Raw genomic sequence first — 20,144 nt, 5'->3', positions numbered from 1 at the left:
ATGCATTTCTTAATTGCAGTGTTTTCATACAAATTTTAGAACCAATACATGAAATTTAAAGAAGACTCCAGTTTAAAAAAATTTAATCTATGAAATAAAAATTTTCCAGAAATTAAACAGCGTTATATCCAAATTGTGCTAGAACAAATATTTTGCCATTATATTGACACTGAAGGATTTGCTTAAAAACTTGGCATAAGGAAATGATAAAGGCATTACTTAGTGGCCCAACCAGGAAGGAGAGAGAGTGCAGAGGGGGCACGGAAGGCATATATGTGAAGTAAATGCTTATATAGGCCATATTTCAAAGAATTAACAGAAAAATATAACAATCACAAGAAAATTGACACCTCAATGTAAAAGATCATTTTTCATGAATGCAGTCATTAGCGGTAACCCTTCATAAAGCAAAAACAATTCTTAACTTACGAAGGTTTATCTTTTTAAATTATGCTTGTACACCCATGCCTCGCATAGCACAATTTCGATTAGCGCAATTTCGATAATCACAATATCGATATAGTGCAAATTCATTCCTCAGGGAAACATCACAACGCAGAGTAGCCTAATCAAAAAAATTTAACGCTCTCATGATAAAACATGAACTTGCACTAAGTACACATGAAATTGCTACCATTTTACACATATTAATAATATTGCTTGCCTCAAATCTTCCTTTTTGTTTATATATTAATCGAAATCCATTGCTGTGCAATGGCCAAAAGCATTGCTCGTCATGCGGTCCAGATGGCCGGCCTACTGAAATAATTTATCTCGTCTCCTTAACAGATAGTTAATTTAGATCATTAATTAAGCGTGGAGCTAGTGGAAATGAGTTTTTTTCAAGCAATACGGTTTGAAACTTAATTTTTTGCCGTCATAGGTTATTAGGCTATTGACTTCCAGGTAGAGGGTCTACCCTAAAGCCTTCTAGGTCATTGGTATTCACGGGGGAGAAATGGAGTGGTGGCCGAGTTGTGCAGGAATAGCATTAACACATAAAAGGGTCCACTATAGAGTCTCAAACACAATGTCTTCATTCCCTCCCAGCAGTCGTAGTCGTCGTGTTTTCAGTATGGCGATATCAGGTGAATCTGCAAGTGTTGATAGCGCAGTCACCGCAACATTTTCTGATGAACTCCAAGCTGTGATTGAAAGTGGCTCCTTTCCCCCTCAACTAGTTTTAAGTGTTAACGAGACGATATTGTTTTGGAAAAGAATGTAATCTCATTCATTCATTTTCAGGGAAGGAAAACCTGGGTCAGGTTTCAAGTAGAGATGGGTTGAATAGCAGATTTCTCGAACTCGAATATCGAATTGGAATATTAAATCATTGCTCGAATATTCGAATACCTCAAATTTCGAATACAGTGGAACCTGTTTAGTACGTTTCTGAAGGGACCACAATAAATGAACGTACTAACCAGGAAAACGTGCTAACGAGGAAAGTAAATAATAGCAGTCGGGGTAATTGCAATCTGTGGAAAAGTCGTCATAATTACAATTACTATCGGTAGTTCTCGTAGGATCGCCATCCTGAACTCTTTTTGCCTTTAAAATCACGAAAATGAGCTCTATATTGAAAAACAATACCACGTGAATAAAAATCACAATGTTTCATAGGTTCCCGAGGACAATTACATGAAAACGGCGTCTATCTCCCGTGATTTATCCTATATATATTTATAGAAAGAGGACAAGTAAAGCTAAGTCATTTCTTCTTTCTCACAGTATACTCGGAGAATATAACAACAACCCTGATTATGTCCACTGGTTTTTTTTAAACATCATAAAAATGGGACAAAATTGTATTAACCTTAAATTACGGCAACAGCCGTACACATTTGCGTATGGAATAAAACCATATCGATTGTTATATCGATCGATATATCGATTAATAACACGCAAGATTATTATATTACGACGTAATTACAACAAGATTTTATATTATACAGTTGAAATTTACTTTAGAAATTTGTATAATGTCGTCTGCTTGCGTGCCGAGATAACATATTTTTAAGCTAAGCTTCGCGTGGAGATCTAGAGCATCGTCTGCTCCCGCAGCAGTAGTCAAATACGCTAGACCTAATCAGGACCATTTAAAAGGAGGCAGTATAATACTAATTGTAGAATGTTATCTCATTTATTTCTACTGTTCCTTGGAAGGAGAAGAAATGCAATGCTTCCATAGCCTTGACGTCGAGTTTATGGAGTACGTGCAGTGCTGCTGTAGATAAAGTGGGAATTGGATAAGACATTTCTTCGTCATGATAACTCGTGCAATAGCAACAATTGCCCACACGCGAAATTTGTGCACAGTGGGCACTCCAGAGGCAACAGAAGGTGAGGAGCTCGGGGTGGGGAAAATTGGGGCTTCTCATTGGCGGTTTTCCATAGTCAGACATTCCTGACATATGGCCGCATTTTATTATTCATCACGTCATAAAAATTGAGAAAAGCATTTGGATAAATCACGGTCGAAGAAAGAGATGTGGAACAAATGCAAGAATGTTAATGGCTATTAATAAAAGGTTATATCATGAATTCGGAGGTTTACGACCCTTAAGAAGATACTAGAGAACGAATTGCGGGTTGCATCACGGCAAGCAATTGAGCGTACTAACCAGGAAAGAGCAATTTTTTCGAACGTACTAACCATATACTTTTACCTGTATTTTGTTCGGATTGTACCGGGACCAAGAGAAATCGCCGTACTAAGGAGGAAAACGTACTAACGAGGAACGTACTAACCAAGTTCCACTGTACTTCGAATACTAAATGATGAATGCTGGAATGTTTGACTCGGTTGCCTATGCAGCCGGCAACACAAGATTTTGGGGAGTAATTTTGATTTCCTTTAAAGGATTCGAACAGGAATTTAGCTGATTAATGGAATATTTTAATTTTATGGAAACAATTGGGCATTTAATTAATTCAACTAACATCGCTTTACCCCTACTCCTGCTGCCAAGTGCTAGCTGACAATCTGAGGCATTTTGTAAAATACAAGCTCTTCTCCACCGGATTTTCTTCAATTATTTTCAGTCCATCTTTGGGAGTTCTCACGAGAAATGAAGATGAATTGGAATTGCTATCAGGGAGAAACCAAATATCCTGAGAAAATATCTCTGCGTCTGGGACTGTAACAATAAAGATTTATAGCACCACTCATAAATTGTAACTTGATATATGTTTTCGGAAAAAAATACCACATCAACTTCCGAGAAGCTCTGCTACTCATATCGAGTCTCGCCAGAATGCCAAACCTCCGTCCTATTTTGACATTTATTTCCTCGCGTAAAATGCTGAAATAAAGTCAGAAATGCGTCGCGTTTGGTCTTGTTCTTTTTTAAATTACGCGCACATTACTAATATTTCAATCCAACAAAGGTGTGACATCAATTGCCGAAAGTCATTGTTAGACACCTTTTGGGCTAATAGGTGATTCATGCAGCAGTTGACCTCCAGAAACTGGAAACTTAGAAGCAGGTAGGCTGAAAAAAGGTCAGTGGGTGAGAAAAGGGGGGGGGGGGGCGCGAAACTCATTTCTTTTGTTCTCATGTAACTTGATATTTTTTTCGAAGCTAAGGTCTTCGTAATATGATCCCTGCGTGAGCTGGGACCTTTTTTTATTTCGGAGAAGAGGAAAGCCTCAGAGGGGGATAGCGGATCTTGGGAAATGCGCTAATGTCACTATCCCACGGTACTCATGCAGTAGTTGAGCTCCAGAAATGGGGATCTTCGAAGCAGGTAGGCAGAAAAAGGTCAGTGGGATAGAAAAGGGGGGCGTGAGACACGTCTTTATTGTTCTCGTGCAACTTGATATTTTTTTCGAAGCTAAAGTCTTCGTAATACGACCCCTGCCCGAGCGAGGATCTTTTGTTTGATTTCGGAGAAGATGAAAGCATCAGAGTGGGTGAGGCAAATGCTGAATGGAGGGGGATAGCAGATCGTGGGAAATGTGCCGATGTTACTATCCCACAGCACTGGAGTTTCCTGGTGGGGGAAACCAGGGATTTTCGGATTTTTTCACCCGGATCAATTTAGGTTCCCCACGTCGAACTCATTTCACCGCTCTGACCCGCGAATTTGATGTAGTTCGTCAACTTACCTATAGCGGCTACATGCACTAAAAGACTAGAGTTCTGTACATTTTTCCAAGTCAGCTACCAACAACGTGCGTGCGACAGTGTACGACACGAAATTCAAAGTATTCGAGGCGGTACTTTTCGCATAACTATTCGAGACCTCGAATATCGAATACTTTCTAGTATTCGAGTATTCGCGGATACTATTCGCACATCTCTAGTTTCAAGGCATTTAAAGACTTTTTCACGTAGCTGCTAATGCCTCAGAGGACTTCAAATTAAAATGAGTTATCATTCATAAACTCCACTAGCTATGAAATGGCATTGCCTGTCATTTTGATGAGCGAAAAAAGGACCTGGGTGACACAATAATTGTTTTTAGACGGGTTTGAAAAAAAGTCAACTGCCAGCAATGCGTTACGAACCCCTGAGATAACAGATGCTAGCCCACCCGCACTACCGGAGGGAATTTCAAAAGCACGTGCAATTTTTTTTACGTGAATAAAAGTCTTGGAATGCATGCCTACTATCTTTAAAGATATTTTAAACTATAAACATTTATATAAATAAGGTTTTCTAAGGCTATTTGTGGGAATATATATGGTTTAGAGGAAATTCAATACCCAACACCTATGCTACCAGGAAAGCATCCCTATCTTCTCAATGATAAAACGCTCTCATATAACACAAATTCGTATAGCGCAAAGGCCCCAAGGAACGCATCCCTTGCAATATACGAGGCATGGGTGTATCATTTCCTATCAAAAAATTTTGCTTAACTGCAACTCATTCAGACTACTTAACCACAATTAAGTATCTGCCCCATTTATTCCAGGCATACCATAAATATGTATGTATTGGGAATTGATCATCTATATTTGACTGTGTACCTTGTAGGACTTAAAAATGTCTATTCCTAAATAAGTGGCAAAGCATAAAAAAATAAATGTATCCCAAAACTGGAATTAAAACTTAACCATTGCAAGGAGCCAAGAAATATAATTTCATGCCATTGGTCAGCAACCTTGGTGACTGAGAACAGCCAAAAAATAGCACAGTTCCTCCCATTCCACCTAGAGTCTCCCTTTCCTTTACTGGCTTTGCTCTTATGACCACCAAGGGGGAGAGGCATTGAAATTTTCTTACAGAAGGTGCTCAAAGCAAGCCCATGGAAAACAGTGTTTAGATGGACCAGAATTGCAAAAAATTATTTACTCATAAACCCATTATTCAAGAGGGAGTCCTTCAGACATAACTGTAAGCCATATGTGATTAGATAAACTTAAAAAATCACCATTACACTGGTAAGAAATAAATCAAATCTTACTTGAATCAGAGCTGGTGATCTTTCCTCCATGAGTGCAATGGGCACAGCCAATTCTATTGGGGCCACTAAGCACTTCCTCATGGAAAAACTGTCGTAGGCAGTGCTCCAAACTGTGAACCACTGTCTCCAGCTCAGATGGTGGTGCCAGTGTAGTGCCCCAAACTCCCTCACCTCCATCCACCTGCTCCACTATAACAGACAAATTATTTTTGACTCTATCACATGCACTCACAGAACCACTGTCCCCAGCACCTACTTCTTCAACCAAAATCTCACATGTTTCACCAGATACTTCCGTCTTATCTCCATCAAATACAGATGACACATGGTTAACTCCAGTGTTTAATCCCTTATCACACACTTCGTCATCATCTCCACCATTTGTGCTAATATTAAACGAATCTCTACTCAAATTGTCTCGGCCCATCGGTGAGCAGATGTCAGGGAGTTTGTCATAGAATAAGTCCTCTGAGCCTGAGACCATTTCACAAGGTCCCTCTTTGAAGCTTTCCCCAGACAAGTACTCAAACGGTTCCGGGGGCTCAATTTCAGGCAACTCTTGATTCACATGCAGTGAGCCCTCCACATCATCAGCCAGTGCAAGTGCATCTTGAGCTAGGTCCTTCTTCTCACCACCATCATCCCAATCTGCTTGGTCAATGCTGCTGGCTGATGAGCCTCGACCACCCTCACATGAGTCTAGGTCCTCATTTGGTGAGAGCTCTTGTCTCGCAGACAGATACTCCCCATCATACTGATATATAAGAGGGGAGGACTCTGGAATGCTGGATGGCACTTCCATTAAATCTTGCCTCACTTGAATGTGGCACACTTGAGGTTCATTCCGCACATCTGCGGGCCCAATCGTTGGCGAACAGCTTCTTGATGTACTTGAACCAAACAGCATGGGTGAATAAGGATACAACTTCCCATCACCAGGTGAAGAGTCCTCACAGTGAGACACGTCCTCCCCCATCTCGCAGTCTTCGCAATTGTTTGATGCCACAGAGTTGGAGAGGGAAGCCGGTACGAGTACCTTGACATCATCATCTTGTCCAGTGACTATCACATTTTCAGCCTCTAAATTATCCTCAATATCAGCCTCACTATCTGGAAGATAAAAATGACAAATATGATCAAATTAAAATCAACAGGATTAGGGATGGAACAGTTTTATTTGTTTGGTTTCACCAAATGCTGAGCTTAAAACTAAATGGGGAGCAAAGTTAAAAAGAATTGGCATTGAAATGATTTGTACAACACCTAATGTAAAAATTTTCTCAAGCATAAAGCATAATTTAAACAAAACTCTGTTTAGCATAAAGCAATGAATTTATCACTTAAGAAATAACTTTAAGAATTATTTAAAGCAGTTTTCATAAAGCCCAAAGGAAAATCATTGACAACTTTGGAAAGTAAGGAAATGAGAAGGAAACACTTAACAAAGAAGTGGAATCAAGAACAAGGACTGAGAGCCAATGCCATGAATGAACCAGAATTAGAATCAACAAAAAAGTAGAACCAACCCATTCTAAAACAGGGAACTAATCCAGCATAAAATGCGTAACAATGGGCCACATAGGGAGTACCATAAGAAATAAAGAAGCCAACAAATGCTAAAAAATTAGACATGGAAGGAAAAAAAAGTAAGTATCCAATACATATTCAGACATCACTTCTTTCTATATGCTGCCCTAGCATCAGGCAAATATTAACACCAAAGTATCATTTTCATGAGGTACTCTTACAGTGGGTAAGATATTATCAAGAATGATATGGTAGAGGTCAAAAACTTGTCAAAAAATTCCTTCTTTTTTCCAGTTACAACGAAAAGTAAAAAATTTGGCTTTGGCATTTCTATTTATCCAAAAGCAAAGGCACCAACATTTCAATGTTCATTTAAAAAATTATTAAGTGAGAATAGTAAATACATCCAATGCCTAGCAAAAATTGCCTCACTTGCCCATCACAATGGTTCAAAAAGACAAAATTTCATTTAATTATGTACTGATATCAATTGATTTCCATCAATCTATTGCAGAGTTCCCACTCTACCTAAACAATGAAATTCATGGTTTATTTCAGGATTTCACGGTCTCAATGCAGTCAAATTCATGGCCCGTTTATAAGTGAAAAATTGAGCAATCACCGGCCTTATATTAACTAAAAATGAACGTACGCGACATATGCCATACGTACGAGACATATAATGTAAACGCAGCAATGAAAAGTGATATCTGTTATGGCGTCAACGTTTGGAAAATTCAGGTCCAACTTAAGGCCCAACCCCACCGCGCTCTTGCCCGGACGCCGAATACCATGACCTCCTTTAATATGCGAATGTCCTTAGGACCTTCTTCCGTCTGAACACCGGAAGTCCTTTTTTAATTCCTCGCGCCTCCGAGAGACTGTTTTTTGTGCACGTTGTTATTACCGCACAGTAACCAAATTTCCCTTACCCAATCTTCCTGAGATCGCGGAAAATATTTATTAAAATGGTTTATAGAATGTAATAAATCAAAAAATCAATTTCATATAATTACAGAGGAGCCTCGATCTATCGTTTTTATGGACGGATGGACGTAAAAAACGATGAATGCGGGAAAACGATCGATGCGGGAATATTTGGATAGGTTGCCTATGTCCCAGGAAACGCAGGATTTTGGCACGAAACTATGATATTTGTTAAAGGATTCAAAGAAGATTTTAGCCAATTACAGGAATACTAGAACTTTATCAAGACACTTAGGTCATATGAAATTCGTGCGTAGGTTTCAGCGGCGTTGTTCACGATGACTGCTAATTTCCGGGTTCTTCAGCCGCGTCTGTCGTTTTTGGCTGACAACAGTTTCGGGAGCCATCCTGCTTCCGTCTTCAGGTCGAAGGTGAGAAGTTTTCATTTTTTGCCATCTTATATAGCACTGGCCGATCTCCTCCTGTGCGCTGATTGGTCAGAACTCTCTTCCAAACGTTGCTGATTGGGTAGCCGTTGTCCCTGTTGATATTTTGTGTTTTGTGAATTTCAATTGCTTCCCTGATTTGCCTTGGGTAGTACCGACTATCTTTTGCCACTATCTTCGCTTTTTCGAATTCAATGTTATGGCCCACCTCACTTCAAACATGCTCTGCAATGGCTGACAAGTGCAGTTGTTTTTTATTGGTAGCTCTCACATGCTCCTTCATCCTTGTCGCCATTCCTTGGCATGTTTCGCCAACATATGATTTTCCGCAGGAGCATGGCACTGTGTACACGCCTTCGCATATTGCCTGCGGGATACGATCTTTTGGTCCAGGTACAATGTTTTGTATCTTGGTCACGCAGTTGAACCTTGTGACCACGTCATGCTTCCTTAGTATCCTAGCAATACATTCTGACACTCCTGCTATGAATGGAATTGTAAGCCGTGCCACAGGTTTGGTCAATTCCTCCTCCTCTGTGGCCAGGCGTTCTTCTTGACCTTAGCGGCCCTTTTGAGGACCATTTTCCGGTCGTAGCCATTCCTGATAAGTGCTTTGGTCAGGTGCTTCTTCTCTGAATCCAATGATTTGGCATCGGAAATGGTGAAGGCTCGGTGGAGTAGAGAGGTTACCACCGAGGCCTTCTGGGCGGGATGGTGGTGTGATGCTGCGTTCAGGTATCGGTCCGTGTGCGTTTTCTTTCTATACACCGCATGTCCAAGACTGCCATCGTCTTTCCTCTAAATCATCACGTTCAAGAAGGGCAACTTGCCTTCGCATTCCTTTTCCATTGTGAAGCGGATCCTTCGCTGTTGGTTGTTGAGATGTATCAAAAATTTGTCCAATTCCTCTGCACCGTGTGGCCATATGATGAACGTGTCATCAACATACCGAAGCCAAAGCTTTGGTTGCTTGTGGTAGGTATTCACGGCCTCCTCCTCAAACTTTTCCATAAAGAGGTTGGCCAAAGAGGTTGGATGCTTTTCTTCATATTCAATTATTTTCAGTCCATCTTTTAAAGCACTCACTTATTTTTTCGGAAGGGCGATGGTCCGAAGACGGATAAAAATAAAACTAAAAAAATGAAACCTCACTCTATTAAACCCACACGAAAAACACTCGCTAGTTTGAAGTCAACCCACCCAAGAAAGTACAGAACCACTCCTGCGAGGTGAAGTTCGGAACTGATGCTATCGCATTTGTCTTAAGCAGAACATACTGCTGGGGGTGAAGCATTAACACATGACTGCGCCATGAAATTTTTTGTCCTAAAGAGAAGGCAACTTACACATTCTTTTCTAATTATAGTTGTGCCAGATGACTAGCTGAATCTGGATTGTTAGTAGGGAGAGAAAAAATATCTTGAGAAGATATCCCTTCCTCAGTAACTCTTACAACTGAGACTTATAGTATAACTCGTAAATTGATAACTGATAATAACCTGACATCCTGTTTTCGGAAAAATGCCACATTAACTGCCGAGAAGCTCAGCTACGAGGATATCAAGTTTTGCCAGAAATCATCATTGTATTTTCCAACTATTTTCTTGCTTAAATGCTTAAATAACGTTAGAAATACGTCGTGTTAGGTCTCATTCTTTTTAGAATTATGTGCACTTTACAAATATTTCTATCTAATAAAAGTATAATGCCAATTGCCGAAATTCATTTTTAGACACTTTTTGGGCTAATAGGTGATTCATGCAGCAGTTGACCTCCAGAAACTGGAAACTTTGAAGCAGTTGCGCTGAAAAAGGTCAGTGGGTGAGAAAAGGGGGGGGGGGGGCGCGAAACACGTTTCTATTGTTCTCGTGTAACTTGATATTTTTTTTGAAGCTAAGGTCTTCGTAATATGATCCCTGGGCGAGCTGAGACCTTTTTTTTATTTCGGAGAAGAGGAAAGCTTCAGAGGAGGGAGGCGAGTTCTGAGTGAAGGGGGATAGCGGATCTTGGGAAATGCGTTAATGTTACTATCCCACGGAACTCAGCTTCTCCCCATAGTAATTCAATCTCCTGGGGGTGTCTTTCGTTATTAGCCACAAACAACACCTTGTAAACACTTCATCTCATTTTCGTTAAACGATGGATGCAGGAAAATTATACGACGGGACCGAGATCTTCAAACGATCCAAAGGAGGTGAGCGTAGTCTATTGAGAGCCATTGCCATAAATTGAAAGCCTATTTGCCGTAAAAATGTTTCCTTAAGTAAAATTCCAATGGCAAACTCATATTTCTAAATATATGGCATGTGCCCTAATTTTGTGTGGGAACCGAACTTCGACTTACAAATCAAATTAATTTTCGTAAATGGTTCATTCTGGGTTCATTAGAAATGCAAGTAATTTCATTCATCCTTTTTCGAATACAAGTCCATCCCAAGCTATCACTGAAATTGAAACGCTTGGACAAAATGACAGACTTCCGCCATTAAAATGGAAAATATCGTTCAATGTGTCGTCATATACCAAATATATGCACGAATTTAAGACGAACACGATTCTAAGATCCCCTTTTTTGGAACTCCACTAGGGAAAAAAGTTTTTTCCTAATAACGATACGAATAAATGATGAATGCAGGAAAACGATTAATGCGGTGATGTTTGGCTAGGTTGCCTAAATCCCACGAAACTCAGGATTTTGGCGAGTAATTATGATATTCATTAAAGGATTCAAACAAGATTTTAGCAAATTACAGGAATACTAGTACTTTATCGAGACATATTGCTGATTTGACTAATATCTCTTTCAAATATCCCAAAAAAAACACGCCACCTCGCTAAAAAATGTTTCTCTACTCGGCATTTACACTATTATGGATTTCTGTCTGATGTAAAAATTCTTATCCATCAAATGCCATTTCCAGTACAAGTATTCACAAGAGCAATGTGAATATTGTGCCTAAAACAACCGCTTTCGCCGGCACAGTGATTGGCTGTGAGATGGATCAAAAAGGCCAAAAATAGTCTATTATTTGAGTTATTCCTGTCTAGTAAATATATTTTTAATATAATTGAGGCAGTCTGGAAAACGTGAACAATGCTGCGTTAATAGTCAGCGGCACGCCCACCTGGATCCTCGGCTTAATCTCTCTACTTGTTTTCACCAGGTAGCTCGCTCTACCCCACCGTCTCTACCCTACCGTCATGTGCTAGTGGACAGCCCAAGGCGTTCTGCAATATTCATGCGCTTCTAGCCCGGATTCTTTTCTTCATGTTCAATTATTTTCAGTCCATCTCTTAAAGTTCTCAATAGTTTCTTCAAAGGGGCCATGGTCTGAAGACGAATAAAATTAAACTAGTGAAAATGAGACCTGACTTTATTAAACTCACGCGGAAAACTCTCGGTGGTTTGAAGTCAAGCCACCCTGGAAATTAGGGAACCACTCGTACGAGGTGAAGTTCGGAACTGATGCTATCGTGTATGGCTAATGCAGAGCATACTGCAGAGGGTGAAGCATGACCATATGACAGCGCCATGAAATATTTTGTCGTAAAGATACCCATTCTTTTCTAATTAGCGCAGCGCCAGAGGGCAAATGAGTTCGAATTGCCAGCAGGGAGAAACCAAATATCCTGAGAAAATATCCCTTCCTCTGTGACTGTGGCAATAGAGATTTATAGCATAACTCATGAATTGTAACTTGATATATGTTTTTGGAAAAAAATACTGCATCAACTTCCGAGAAGCTCAGCTTCGAGGATATCGAGTTTCGCTGAAATGCTAAGTCTCTGTCGTATTTTGACATTTATTTCCTTGCGTAAAATGCTTAAATAAAGTCAGAAATACATCGTGTTTGATCTTATTCTTTTTTAAATTACGCGCACATTACTAATATTTCAATCCAATAAAGGTGTATTATCAATTGCCGAAAGTCTCTGTTAGACACCTTTAGGGCTAGTAGATGACTCATGCAGCAGTTGACCTCCAGAAATGGGGAACTTAGAAGCAGGTAGGCAGAAAAAGGTCAGTGGGGGAGAAAGATAGAGGGTGAAACACGATTCTATTATTCTCCTGTAACTTGATATTTTCTTTCAAAGCTAAGGTCTTTGTAATACAATCCCTGCAAGAGCTGGGACCTTTATTTTGATTTTGGAGAAGAGGAAAGCGTCAGAGGGGGAGGAGAGTGCTGAATGGAGGGGGATAACTGACCTTGGGAAATGTGCTAATGTTACTTTCCCATGGCACTGAGCTTCTCCCTATAGTACCTAGTTCCATCTCCTGGGGAAGCTTCAATCTGTGTGCCATGTTATTAGCCATAAATGATACGTAGTCATTTCGTCTTATTTTCGTCAAATGATGGATGCGGGAATAATTTTTAGTCGGGACCTTGATCTTCAAACAATCAATGCGGGAAAACGATACTTTGGGGAAGGATAGATGCGTGAAAAAAATAACATTGTCTACATGGAACTTTATTTGGGACCAGAAACGGCGAACGATGAATGCGAGAAAACGATCAATGCGGGAACGATAGATCGGGGTTCCACTGAATAACTTTTCTTTTGAAAGCGGCAGTGTGGTGACTTCTTTTCTCTGCCATCGTAATACTCTCAAAGGCACCGAATCAAAACTGAATCGATCTCTCTACACAGAGGCAAATCATGTTGCCTTCTTACCCTTGCTCTGAGAAAAATGCAACGACTTTGTAGCAGTTTATTCCGCGACAGTGTTGAGGCTTTAATGTTACAATTTAGGTAAATTGTAACCAATCACACGAACATTTTGTGAGTCGATCAAGCTTTAACTTGAATGGAGCCGAACCCATGGTAAAGCAGGCAATCTCCCGGACACGGCAGAAGTGCACCCGGCGACTGATCGGAACGTACCGAATCTTTGCCTGCTGCCTAAAAATGGAAAATGTTTTTTTTACTTGAACGCAAAAATTAATAAGCTAAATTACTGTTCGGCTATTTTTGACGTTGATTTTTTGTTGTATAGCTATCAGGTGGCAAACTCAGGTATCCATAATTTTTTCCGAAGAAAATTATGCAACGCGATTGACGTCGAGAATTTTGCATCCGATTGTATGACGAACCCTCTTTTCTGCAGGAGTTAGGAGGGGAGAAAACCTTGTCTTAGATTCGTGCAAATACGGTAGTATGGGCCAATTACTACACTTCGAATATTTGTGTGTAGAGAAATGCGTAGACTAAGAGTCTGCGCGTGCCTGACCATGAAACATGATTAACATATCAAATTTGATCAGTAAATCGCAGTATTATTATCAAGATTGAGATATTTTTAAGTTTTCATGGCGAAATTCACAGCTTATTCACGGTTTTAAGGTTTTCACGGTTGAGTGGGAACCCTGTATTGATAACTGATCAGTAAAACAAAAAATTCCAATTTATACGTAAAAAATTACTACGTTGCCCAACCAAAACCAATCATCCTAGCAATAATTGAAAATGAAATGGATAGTTCGAGGTGTGACTTGGTGAAATTGCTTCATGTTGAAACAAAAAACCTTGTGGATTTCACATTTAAAAAATTTAATATCGACTACTTTCATTGCTGGCCTCAAGATGTTGCACAGCCATAAAATTGCTGGTCAATATTAAAATTACTTATGTGAAATCGACAAGGTATTTGGATTCAACACTGAATATGAAGCTTCTTGTAAGTTTTCCTGAGTATATTCAGTAAAGAGTAATATACTTTTACATAACATATTGTCAGTCACCCTGTTAGGAAAAAGTCAATTTTGCACAATGGCAGAGCTTTCAAATCATTTCGCAACAAACTGTTGGAAATCTAATACAATCTCAACTCCCACCAATCAGCGATGAATGCTCAGATTTAATGCGGTTTCAATGACCACCCCGAAAAATGACAAAGCATCGACATTAAACATCTACAGAACAGTGACAGTGATTCAGAAATTCCATGGCTGGAGCAATCACTACCCTTGAATGGACCCATTATTTCCCATGCAATCAAATGATTCTTTCCCTAGGTGGGTTGCTGAACTTGAAAGAAGATAACATTGTAGCCTATTCTAATCCTTCCTGAATACAGGAGTCGGTTAAGCGTGACTAGGGGACTCTTGGCTCATCTAGCAATGCACCATTGGCTTCCTAGAACTAACATTAGACAACCAGTATTCAGCAGAGATTTCTCAGGCTGTTAGTGGTCAAAGAAACAGCGCTGAAAATGGATGAGCAAACATAGCGTTTGGTGAGGCTTCCTGGAACTGTGCTAGTTCTGAAATCATCAAATCAAATTGCCTGCAGGATGAAAGGGAATTTGTCTTCGCATGGCTCCTTCCATTGCTTTGCTCCACATGGCTCCGTCTATTCGCGATTCCAGCCAAGGGAGACACCACCTGGCGGAGAACGCTCGAAACAGAGGAACGATGGTCATGACGCGGTAGTGCAATGAGGAATAGTGTGTATGAGACCTTTACACTGTTTTATAGACAAGTTACGGTGTGATACCTACCTTTTGGTTTCAAAACAATTATTACCATTACTTGAGGTTAAATATTATTTCATTCTACGACCCTGTAATAACTGCAGCACAAGTGGAATCGTTTCAAAGCGAGGCGACGGCTGTTCATTCCCGCACGTAGGTAGGAGCAGTAAGCTCTTGCTTAGGACGATTTTAATGGAGATACGTTGGTTTTATATGTCATAGCTATTAATATAGTGTTATTTCAATTGAAAATCGTTCATTTGTGAGGTTACGCAGAAAAATTATAAAAATAGCTTACATCCAATGCATCAAAGTATCCGATATCCGTGATCGCTGTTTTCAAGATTTTCAATATAACATAATCAATATTTACATTGCCATTATTATGAGCGGGATGGTATTTGCCCGTGTTAGTCTGATAAATGTGTTTTTTTCTTCTGTGCGCGATGTACTATTGAACAATTTACCTAAAGTTGCTGAGTATAGTAACTCGAGTTGATCTTGATCAAGATTGACGTTAAGTATCAATTGCAAGGAGGATGAAGCTACTGTACCGTTGAAAGAACGGTTTTTAACAGCGTCTCACGATGTAAATTAGTAATATATGCATTATGGTAAACATTATTATCCTATTTTGATTGATTCCAGGGGTCAATTCAGTAGTCAGTTCGAAGTCATACACAGAACATACTGCTTTCAGACAAGAAATGGACGACTTTCACCAATTCAAGGCAATTCCAAGTTTCATTTCGACTTTGAAATGTAATAGTGGGAAAAGAAACTTAGTCCCCAAATTCCTTTCCCCGTAGACAGTTACAGTAACTCATTCAATGGATTATTATTTAACTGTGACACCAAATTTAAATTCAAAATCCAGCCAATTTCATGTGATGCTCTGTGAAATAACCATAACCTGGTGTTAATAAGATTGCAAAGATAATATTGCAATTCCTTTCTGAGGCAACCGAACGATTAAAACTCGATTCACACAAGTACAACATATCATACTATGACATAATTCATGTAAAAATATCAGGTCATTCAGTTTCCTTCTAACCATCAGCGGTTGGATATCCAAAATATGCATTGTTTATCTGTATGGGGTATGTTTAGTATTGAATCCACCATAGTAGTTTAAAATTTGCTTTGTACCCTTTCAGTTGTAACCATTTACACTTGATAACAAGGATGCCATATAACTATGTTAAATTCGAGAATAGAGCATACCAGTTCTGAATGCAATACTTTGAACAAATGAATGTGTTTTTGTAACTCAAAGCAGACGATTTATAAAACCTAACATACATACGAGCCTTTTGCAAATTACACCAACTTGTATATTTTCATCTGAGGATTTATTAATAAAATTATTAAATATAGCTAAATTAGTAGTAGTAGACATTATTTATCTGAAACCTTGCTGTTCAGTTACTAGTATTTGCATACTTCAACATGGGGATAAAGAATGAAGAACTATCGTCTCATTTAGTCGTCCTTAAATTTCTAAATCATACCAAACAATTTCATTTCCCAATGGTAAATCACATCACATAACTATTTAGTTCATTTCTTATCCGGAAATATGATAATAATAAAGGTGAACACAGCAATCCACATCAGTGAAGCAGACGGCTGTGGCACCCAAATACAGCACGAAAATAGCTTGAGATGGATTATGATTCCATGTATTGAAGCGACAGACTGTGTATAAAATACTATAAAGTTCTTTTGTGGTGTATTCCATAGAAATGACTAGAAAGTAACGCAATACGAGTCCGATGAACGGAAGTCGAGAATCAAACCTGAGTCGTAATGCTTAGGTACATTATAAACACCTTTAGTTAAGTCGACAATCAGTTTTCTTTAGTTCTAGATCTTCATACGGACGAAAAAAGCCGAGAAATACACCGTATGAAGGTTTTAAAAGAATAAATCTATCTTATTAGCTCTTTATATTATGGTTTATGTTCTCTCCGTACCCCAATGCTTTACGATTGTTTTGATTTTACCATCACTCTGGCGGCCATATTGGAAATTGACGTCACTGACAGCAGCGCCGCCATCGGTCATTTGAGTCTCGAATTGCTTTGCTCCACATGGCTCCGTCTATTGCTTCGCTCCGCATGGCTGCGTCTATTGCTTCATTCTACTCGGCTCCATATTTTTCTCCGCTTCAACCCAAACGCAGCTCTGCAAATCATCAGGCCTGTTTCATTAGTTTAACAAGCTCTTCTAGTATCTGCCTCGCAACTTTTAACTCCAGAGAAAATGTATAAAATTCCAAATAAAGTTATTGTTTTCCTTATGAAAAGTAGTAATGCTATCTCTGATTCTCAAGTACACCTGAGAAGGCTTATTCTCCTTCAGCGTACAAGTTTGCATTCTTGACAATGTTTTCAACCACGATCAGTGAAATCATTTTTGGCAGCAATTTGAATTTGGTTGCGGCATTCTTTGAAAATGATGTTGGCCCTGGTGAAACATGAACAAAGTCTTTAGCTTTTGTTTTGGTGTAGCCAAGTTGTAATGAAGAGTTTAACCAAACATTTCACTATTTTTCTCTTGACCTAAATAATTGCCAAAATTATCTGAGTGGCTAACAATACTTTTATCATCTACCTGCTGACTATCTGACTGCTGAATGTAATGCATCTTCAAAAACATATTCTTCCCTCTTTTCAATATCATCCGGGAAATCACATTATCATTATCCATATCCTGGTTGACCAGCCCTGCCATCCTCTTTTCATCATCAAGCTGTTGAAGCTCTCATAGGAACTCGTCAGGGCATTAAATATTTTTTGACCTTGGGATATAAAAACTCTACATTAGTCACCACCTATTCAATGTGTTCACCATTTGATAAAATCATAATACAATTTACGTCCATAAGGAGATTACGATTCCTGGATCTTGTTATACAGTGGAACCCCGATTTATCGTTCCCGCATTCATCGTTCGCCGTCCCTGGTCCCAAAAAAGTCCCATAAAGACAATGTAATTTTTTCCCGCATCTATCGTTCCCCGAAGTATCGTTTTCCCGCATTTGTCGTTCGAAGATCACGGTACCGATGTATTTTTTTCCCGCATTCATCGTTTGACAAAAATGAAACAACGTATTTACAATGCAGCATTCGCAGATTCGACCGGCACATAGTATTAATCTTCCCCAAGAATAGGAAGCACCATAGGGCCCTCCGGAGCAGCTCTCTACGTTGCACAGTTCTCACCGTTCTCACAATCAGCTACCCCCCTCCCGTCAGCCCTTGTCCCCCACCCCCTCTGACTCTTTCTTCCTCTCTGAAACCAACCAAGAGGCATTTAACGACTCGGGTCACGTTTCGCGACGGGTTCGTGTTACGAAGACCATAACTCATTAGCTTCGAAAGGAAATATCAAGTTACCCGAGAATGATAGAAAAGTATTTCACCCCTCCTCCTTTCGCTCCCCCTGACCTTTTTCACCTTCAAAGCTCACATTTCTGGAAGCCAATTGCTGTCTGAGTCACCTATTGGCCCCAAAGGTGAGTAACAAATGACTGGTAAAAGACGAGGCAGACGAAACTCGATACCCTGGCATTTGAGCTTCTCGGCCTTTGATCCAACATTTTTTCCGTAAACAATATCAGATAACAAACTATGACTTGCTATAAATCTCTCTTGTCAGATTCACAAACAAAGGGATATCTCAGGATATTTTGTTACACACTTTGGTCGCGCTTCACCCTCGACAATCGGCTCAGCGTCAGTTCCGAACTTCACCTCGTACGAGTGATTCCGTATTTTCCTGTGTTCGCTGAATTAAAGCCAGTGTTTTCTTTGAGGCTTTGCGAAGCCTGGTGTCATTTTTATTTGTTCAACTTTTATTCGTCTTCTGACCATGGCCGTCCCGATGAAGCAAAAGAGAACTTTGAAAGATCGTCTCAAAATAATTGAAGAAGTGGAAAAAAATCCGAGGGAAAAGCGAGTTGACATTGCAAAACGTCTCGGGTTGCCAGCAAGTACATTGAACTCTATAATGGCCAAGAAGAGTGAGATTCGAGAGCAAATAGACAGATGTGGAAGCGCATCCAAGAAGAGAAAGACTGGCAAGGAGTCTACATTTGCCGAATTGGAAACGGTGCTCTTCCATTGGTTCCAGCAGGCACGGGAGTCTAATATTCCCGTTGATGGAGTGATATTAAAGGAAAAAGCGAAGATTGTTGCCACCCAATTGAACGTCAAAAATTTTAAGGCTTCCAATGGCTGGATAAGTCGATTCAAAAATCGACATGGTCTTGTATTCAAGAAGCTGGCGGGAGAGAGTGCAGAAGTAAATGCTGAAAGCACGGATGACTGGCTGGAAAGTCTGCCATCGATTCTGGAGGGCTACGATCCAGGAGATGTGTATAATGCGGATGAGACTGGTCTGTTTTTCAATGTGCTTCCTAATAGAACATTGGCCTATAAAGGAGAATGCTGCCATGGAGGTAAATTATCCAAAGACAGGCTAACGGTTTTGCTTTGTGTGAATAGTGATGGCAGCGACAAGCAAGTGCCGATCGTGATAGGGAAATCGCCAAAACCGAGGTGCTTCAAAAACGTAAGAAAATTGCCGACAAAATATTACGCAAACAGTAAATCATGGATGACAACAGAAATTTTTATTTCGTTCCTCCATGCATTAGACGCGCAAATGGGGGGGCAAAATAGAAAAATTATCCTCTACGCCCATCATTAACGCCCACTTTTGCTTCAATCTTTGCACATTTGTAGATTAATGCAAAAAAATGAAATGTGTGAAATTTCCCGTGCCCTCGTGACCTGTGAGTCGAGATATCAGCGATCAAAGATGCCCGATTCGTCAATTCGCCGCCCGTCAGGGGGAAGGCATGCCGGCAATTGGCCCACTCCTCGCCGGGCCTCGACCCAGCCGCCCGGTGAGCGGCCAGCGATGCGATGCGAGCTATATTTCGTCTACGGCGGAGTCTCACGCCCCGGCGAATCGCTCTTTTGTTTTCTGTTAGTCTTTCTGTATTTCCGATTTTACCTGATCCTTATGGAGCATCGGATTGATGGGAAAATTGCTCTGCATTTAGTTATAATATATAATATCACTTTGAAACGCGGAAACTTCGGAATGATACTATAACCCGGAGTAATTCGCGATAAGAATTTATGATTCATCTTTCTGCCCGTAAATGCGCAAAGGAAACGAGATAGGGGGCATGTTTCTTTCAAACTTTTAAGAGGAAACCCAAAATAAGCAACACATGAAATACGTCAACAGCCTAGGCCTCTCGGAGACGAGACGGGAAAAACCCCATCCGTATGAATGGACGTGGTCCCTTGCCCTTTGGTGGGAGGTCGGCAAATCTA

General features: G+C 40.0%; 1 protein-coding gene across 4 annotated transcripts in view; it reads right to left on the bottom strand.

Annotated features, from left to right (window-relative positions):
* The window catches only part of LOC124170504 (ubiquitin carboxyl-terminal hydrolase 16), a 159,057-nt gene that overhangs the window by 45,382 nt on the left and 93,531 nt on the right, over positions 1-20,144 (bottom strand). For 3 of the 4 annotated variants that reach the window (XM_046549275.1, XM_046549273.1, XM_046549272.1), the window contains exon 11: positions 5,416-6,525. In XM_046549275.1, coding sequence (XP_046405231.1) covers positions 5,416-6,525 — 1,110 coding nt within the window. The remainder of the gene's footprint in view (positions 1-5,415; positions 6,526-20,144) is intronic. The other variant, XM_046549274.1, reaches the window with a different exon arrangement.

The sequence above is a fragment of the Ischnura elegans genome, chromosome X (assembly GCF_921293095.1).
Source record: "Ischnura elegans chromosome X, ioIscEleg1.1, whole genome shotgun sequence".
Taxonomy (NCBI): Eukaryota; Metazoa; Arthropoda; class Insecta; order Odonata; family Coenagrionidae; genus Ischnura; species Ischnura elegans.
This window is presented reverse-complemented; position numbering and strand designations above follow the sequence as displayed.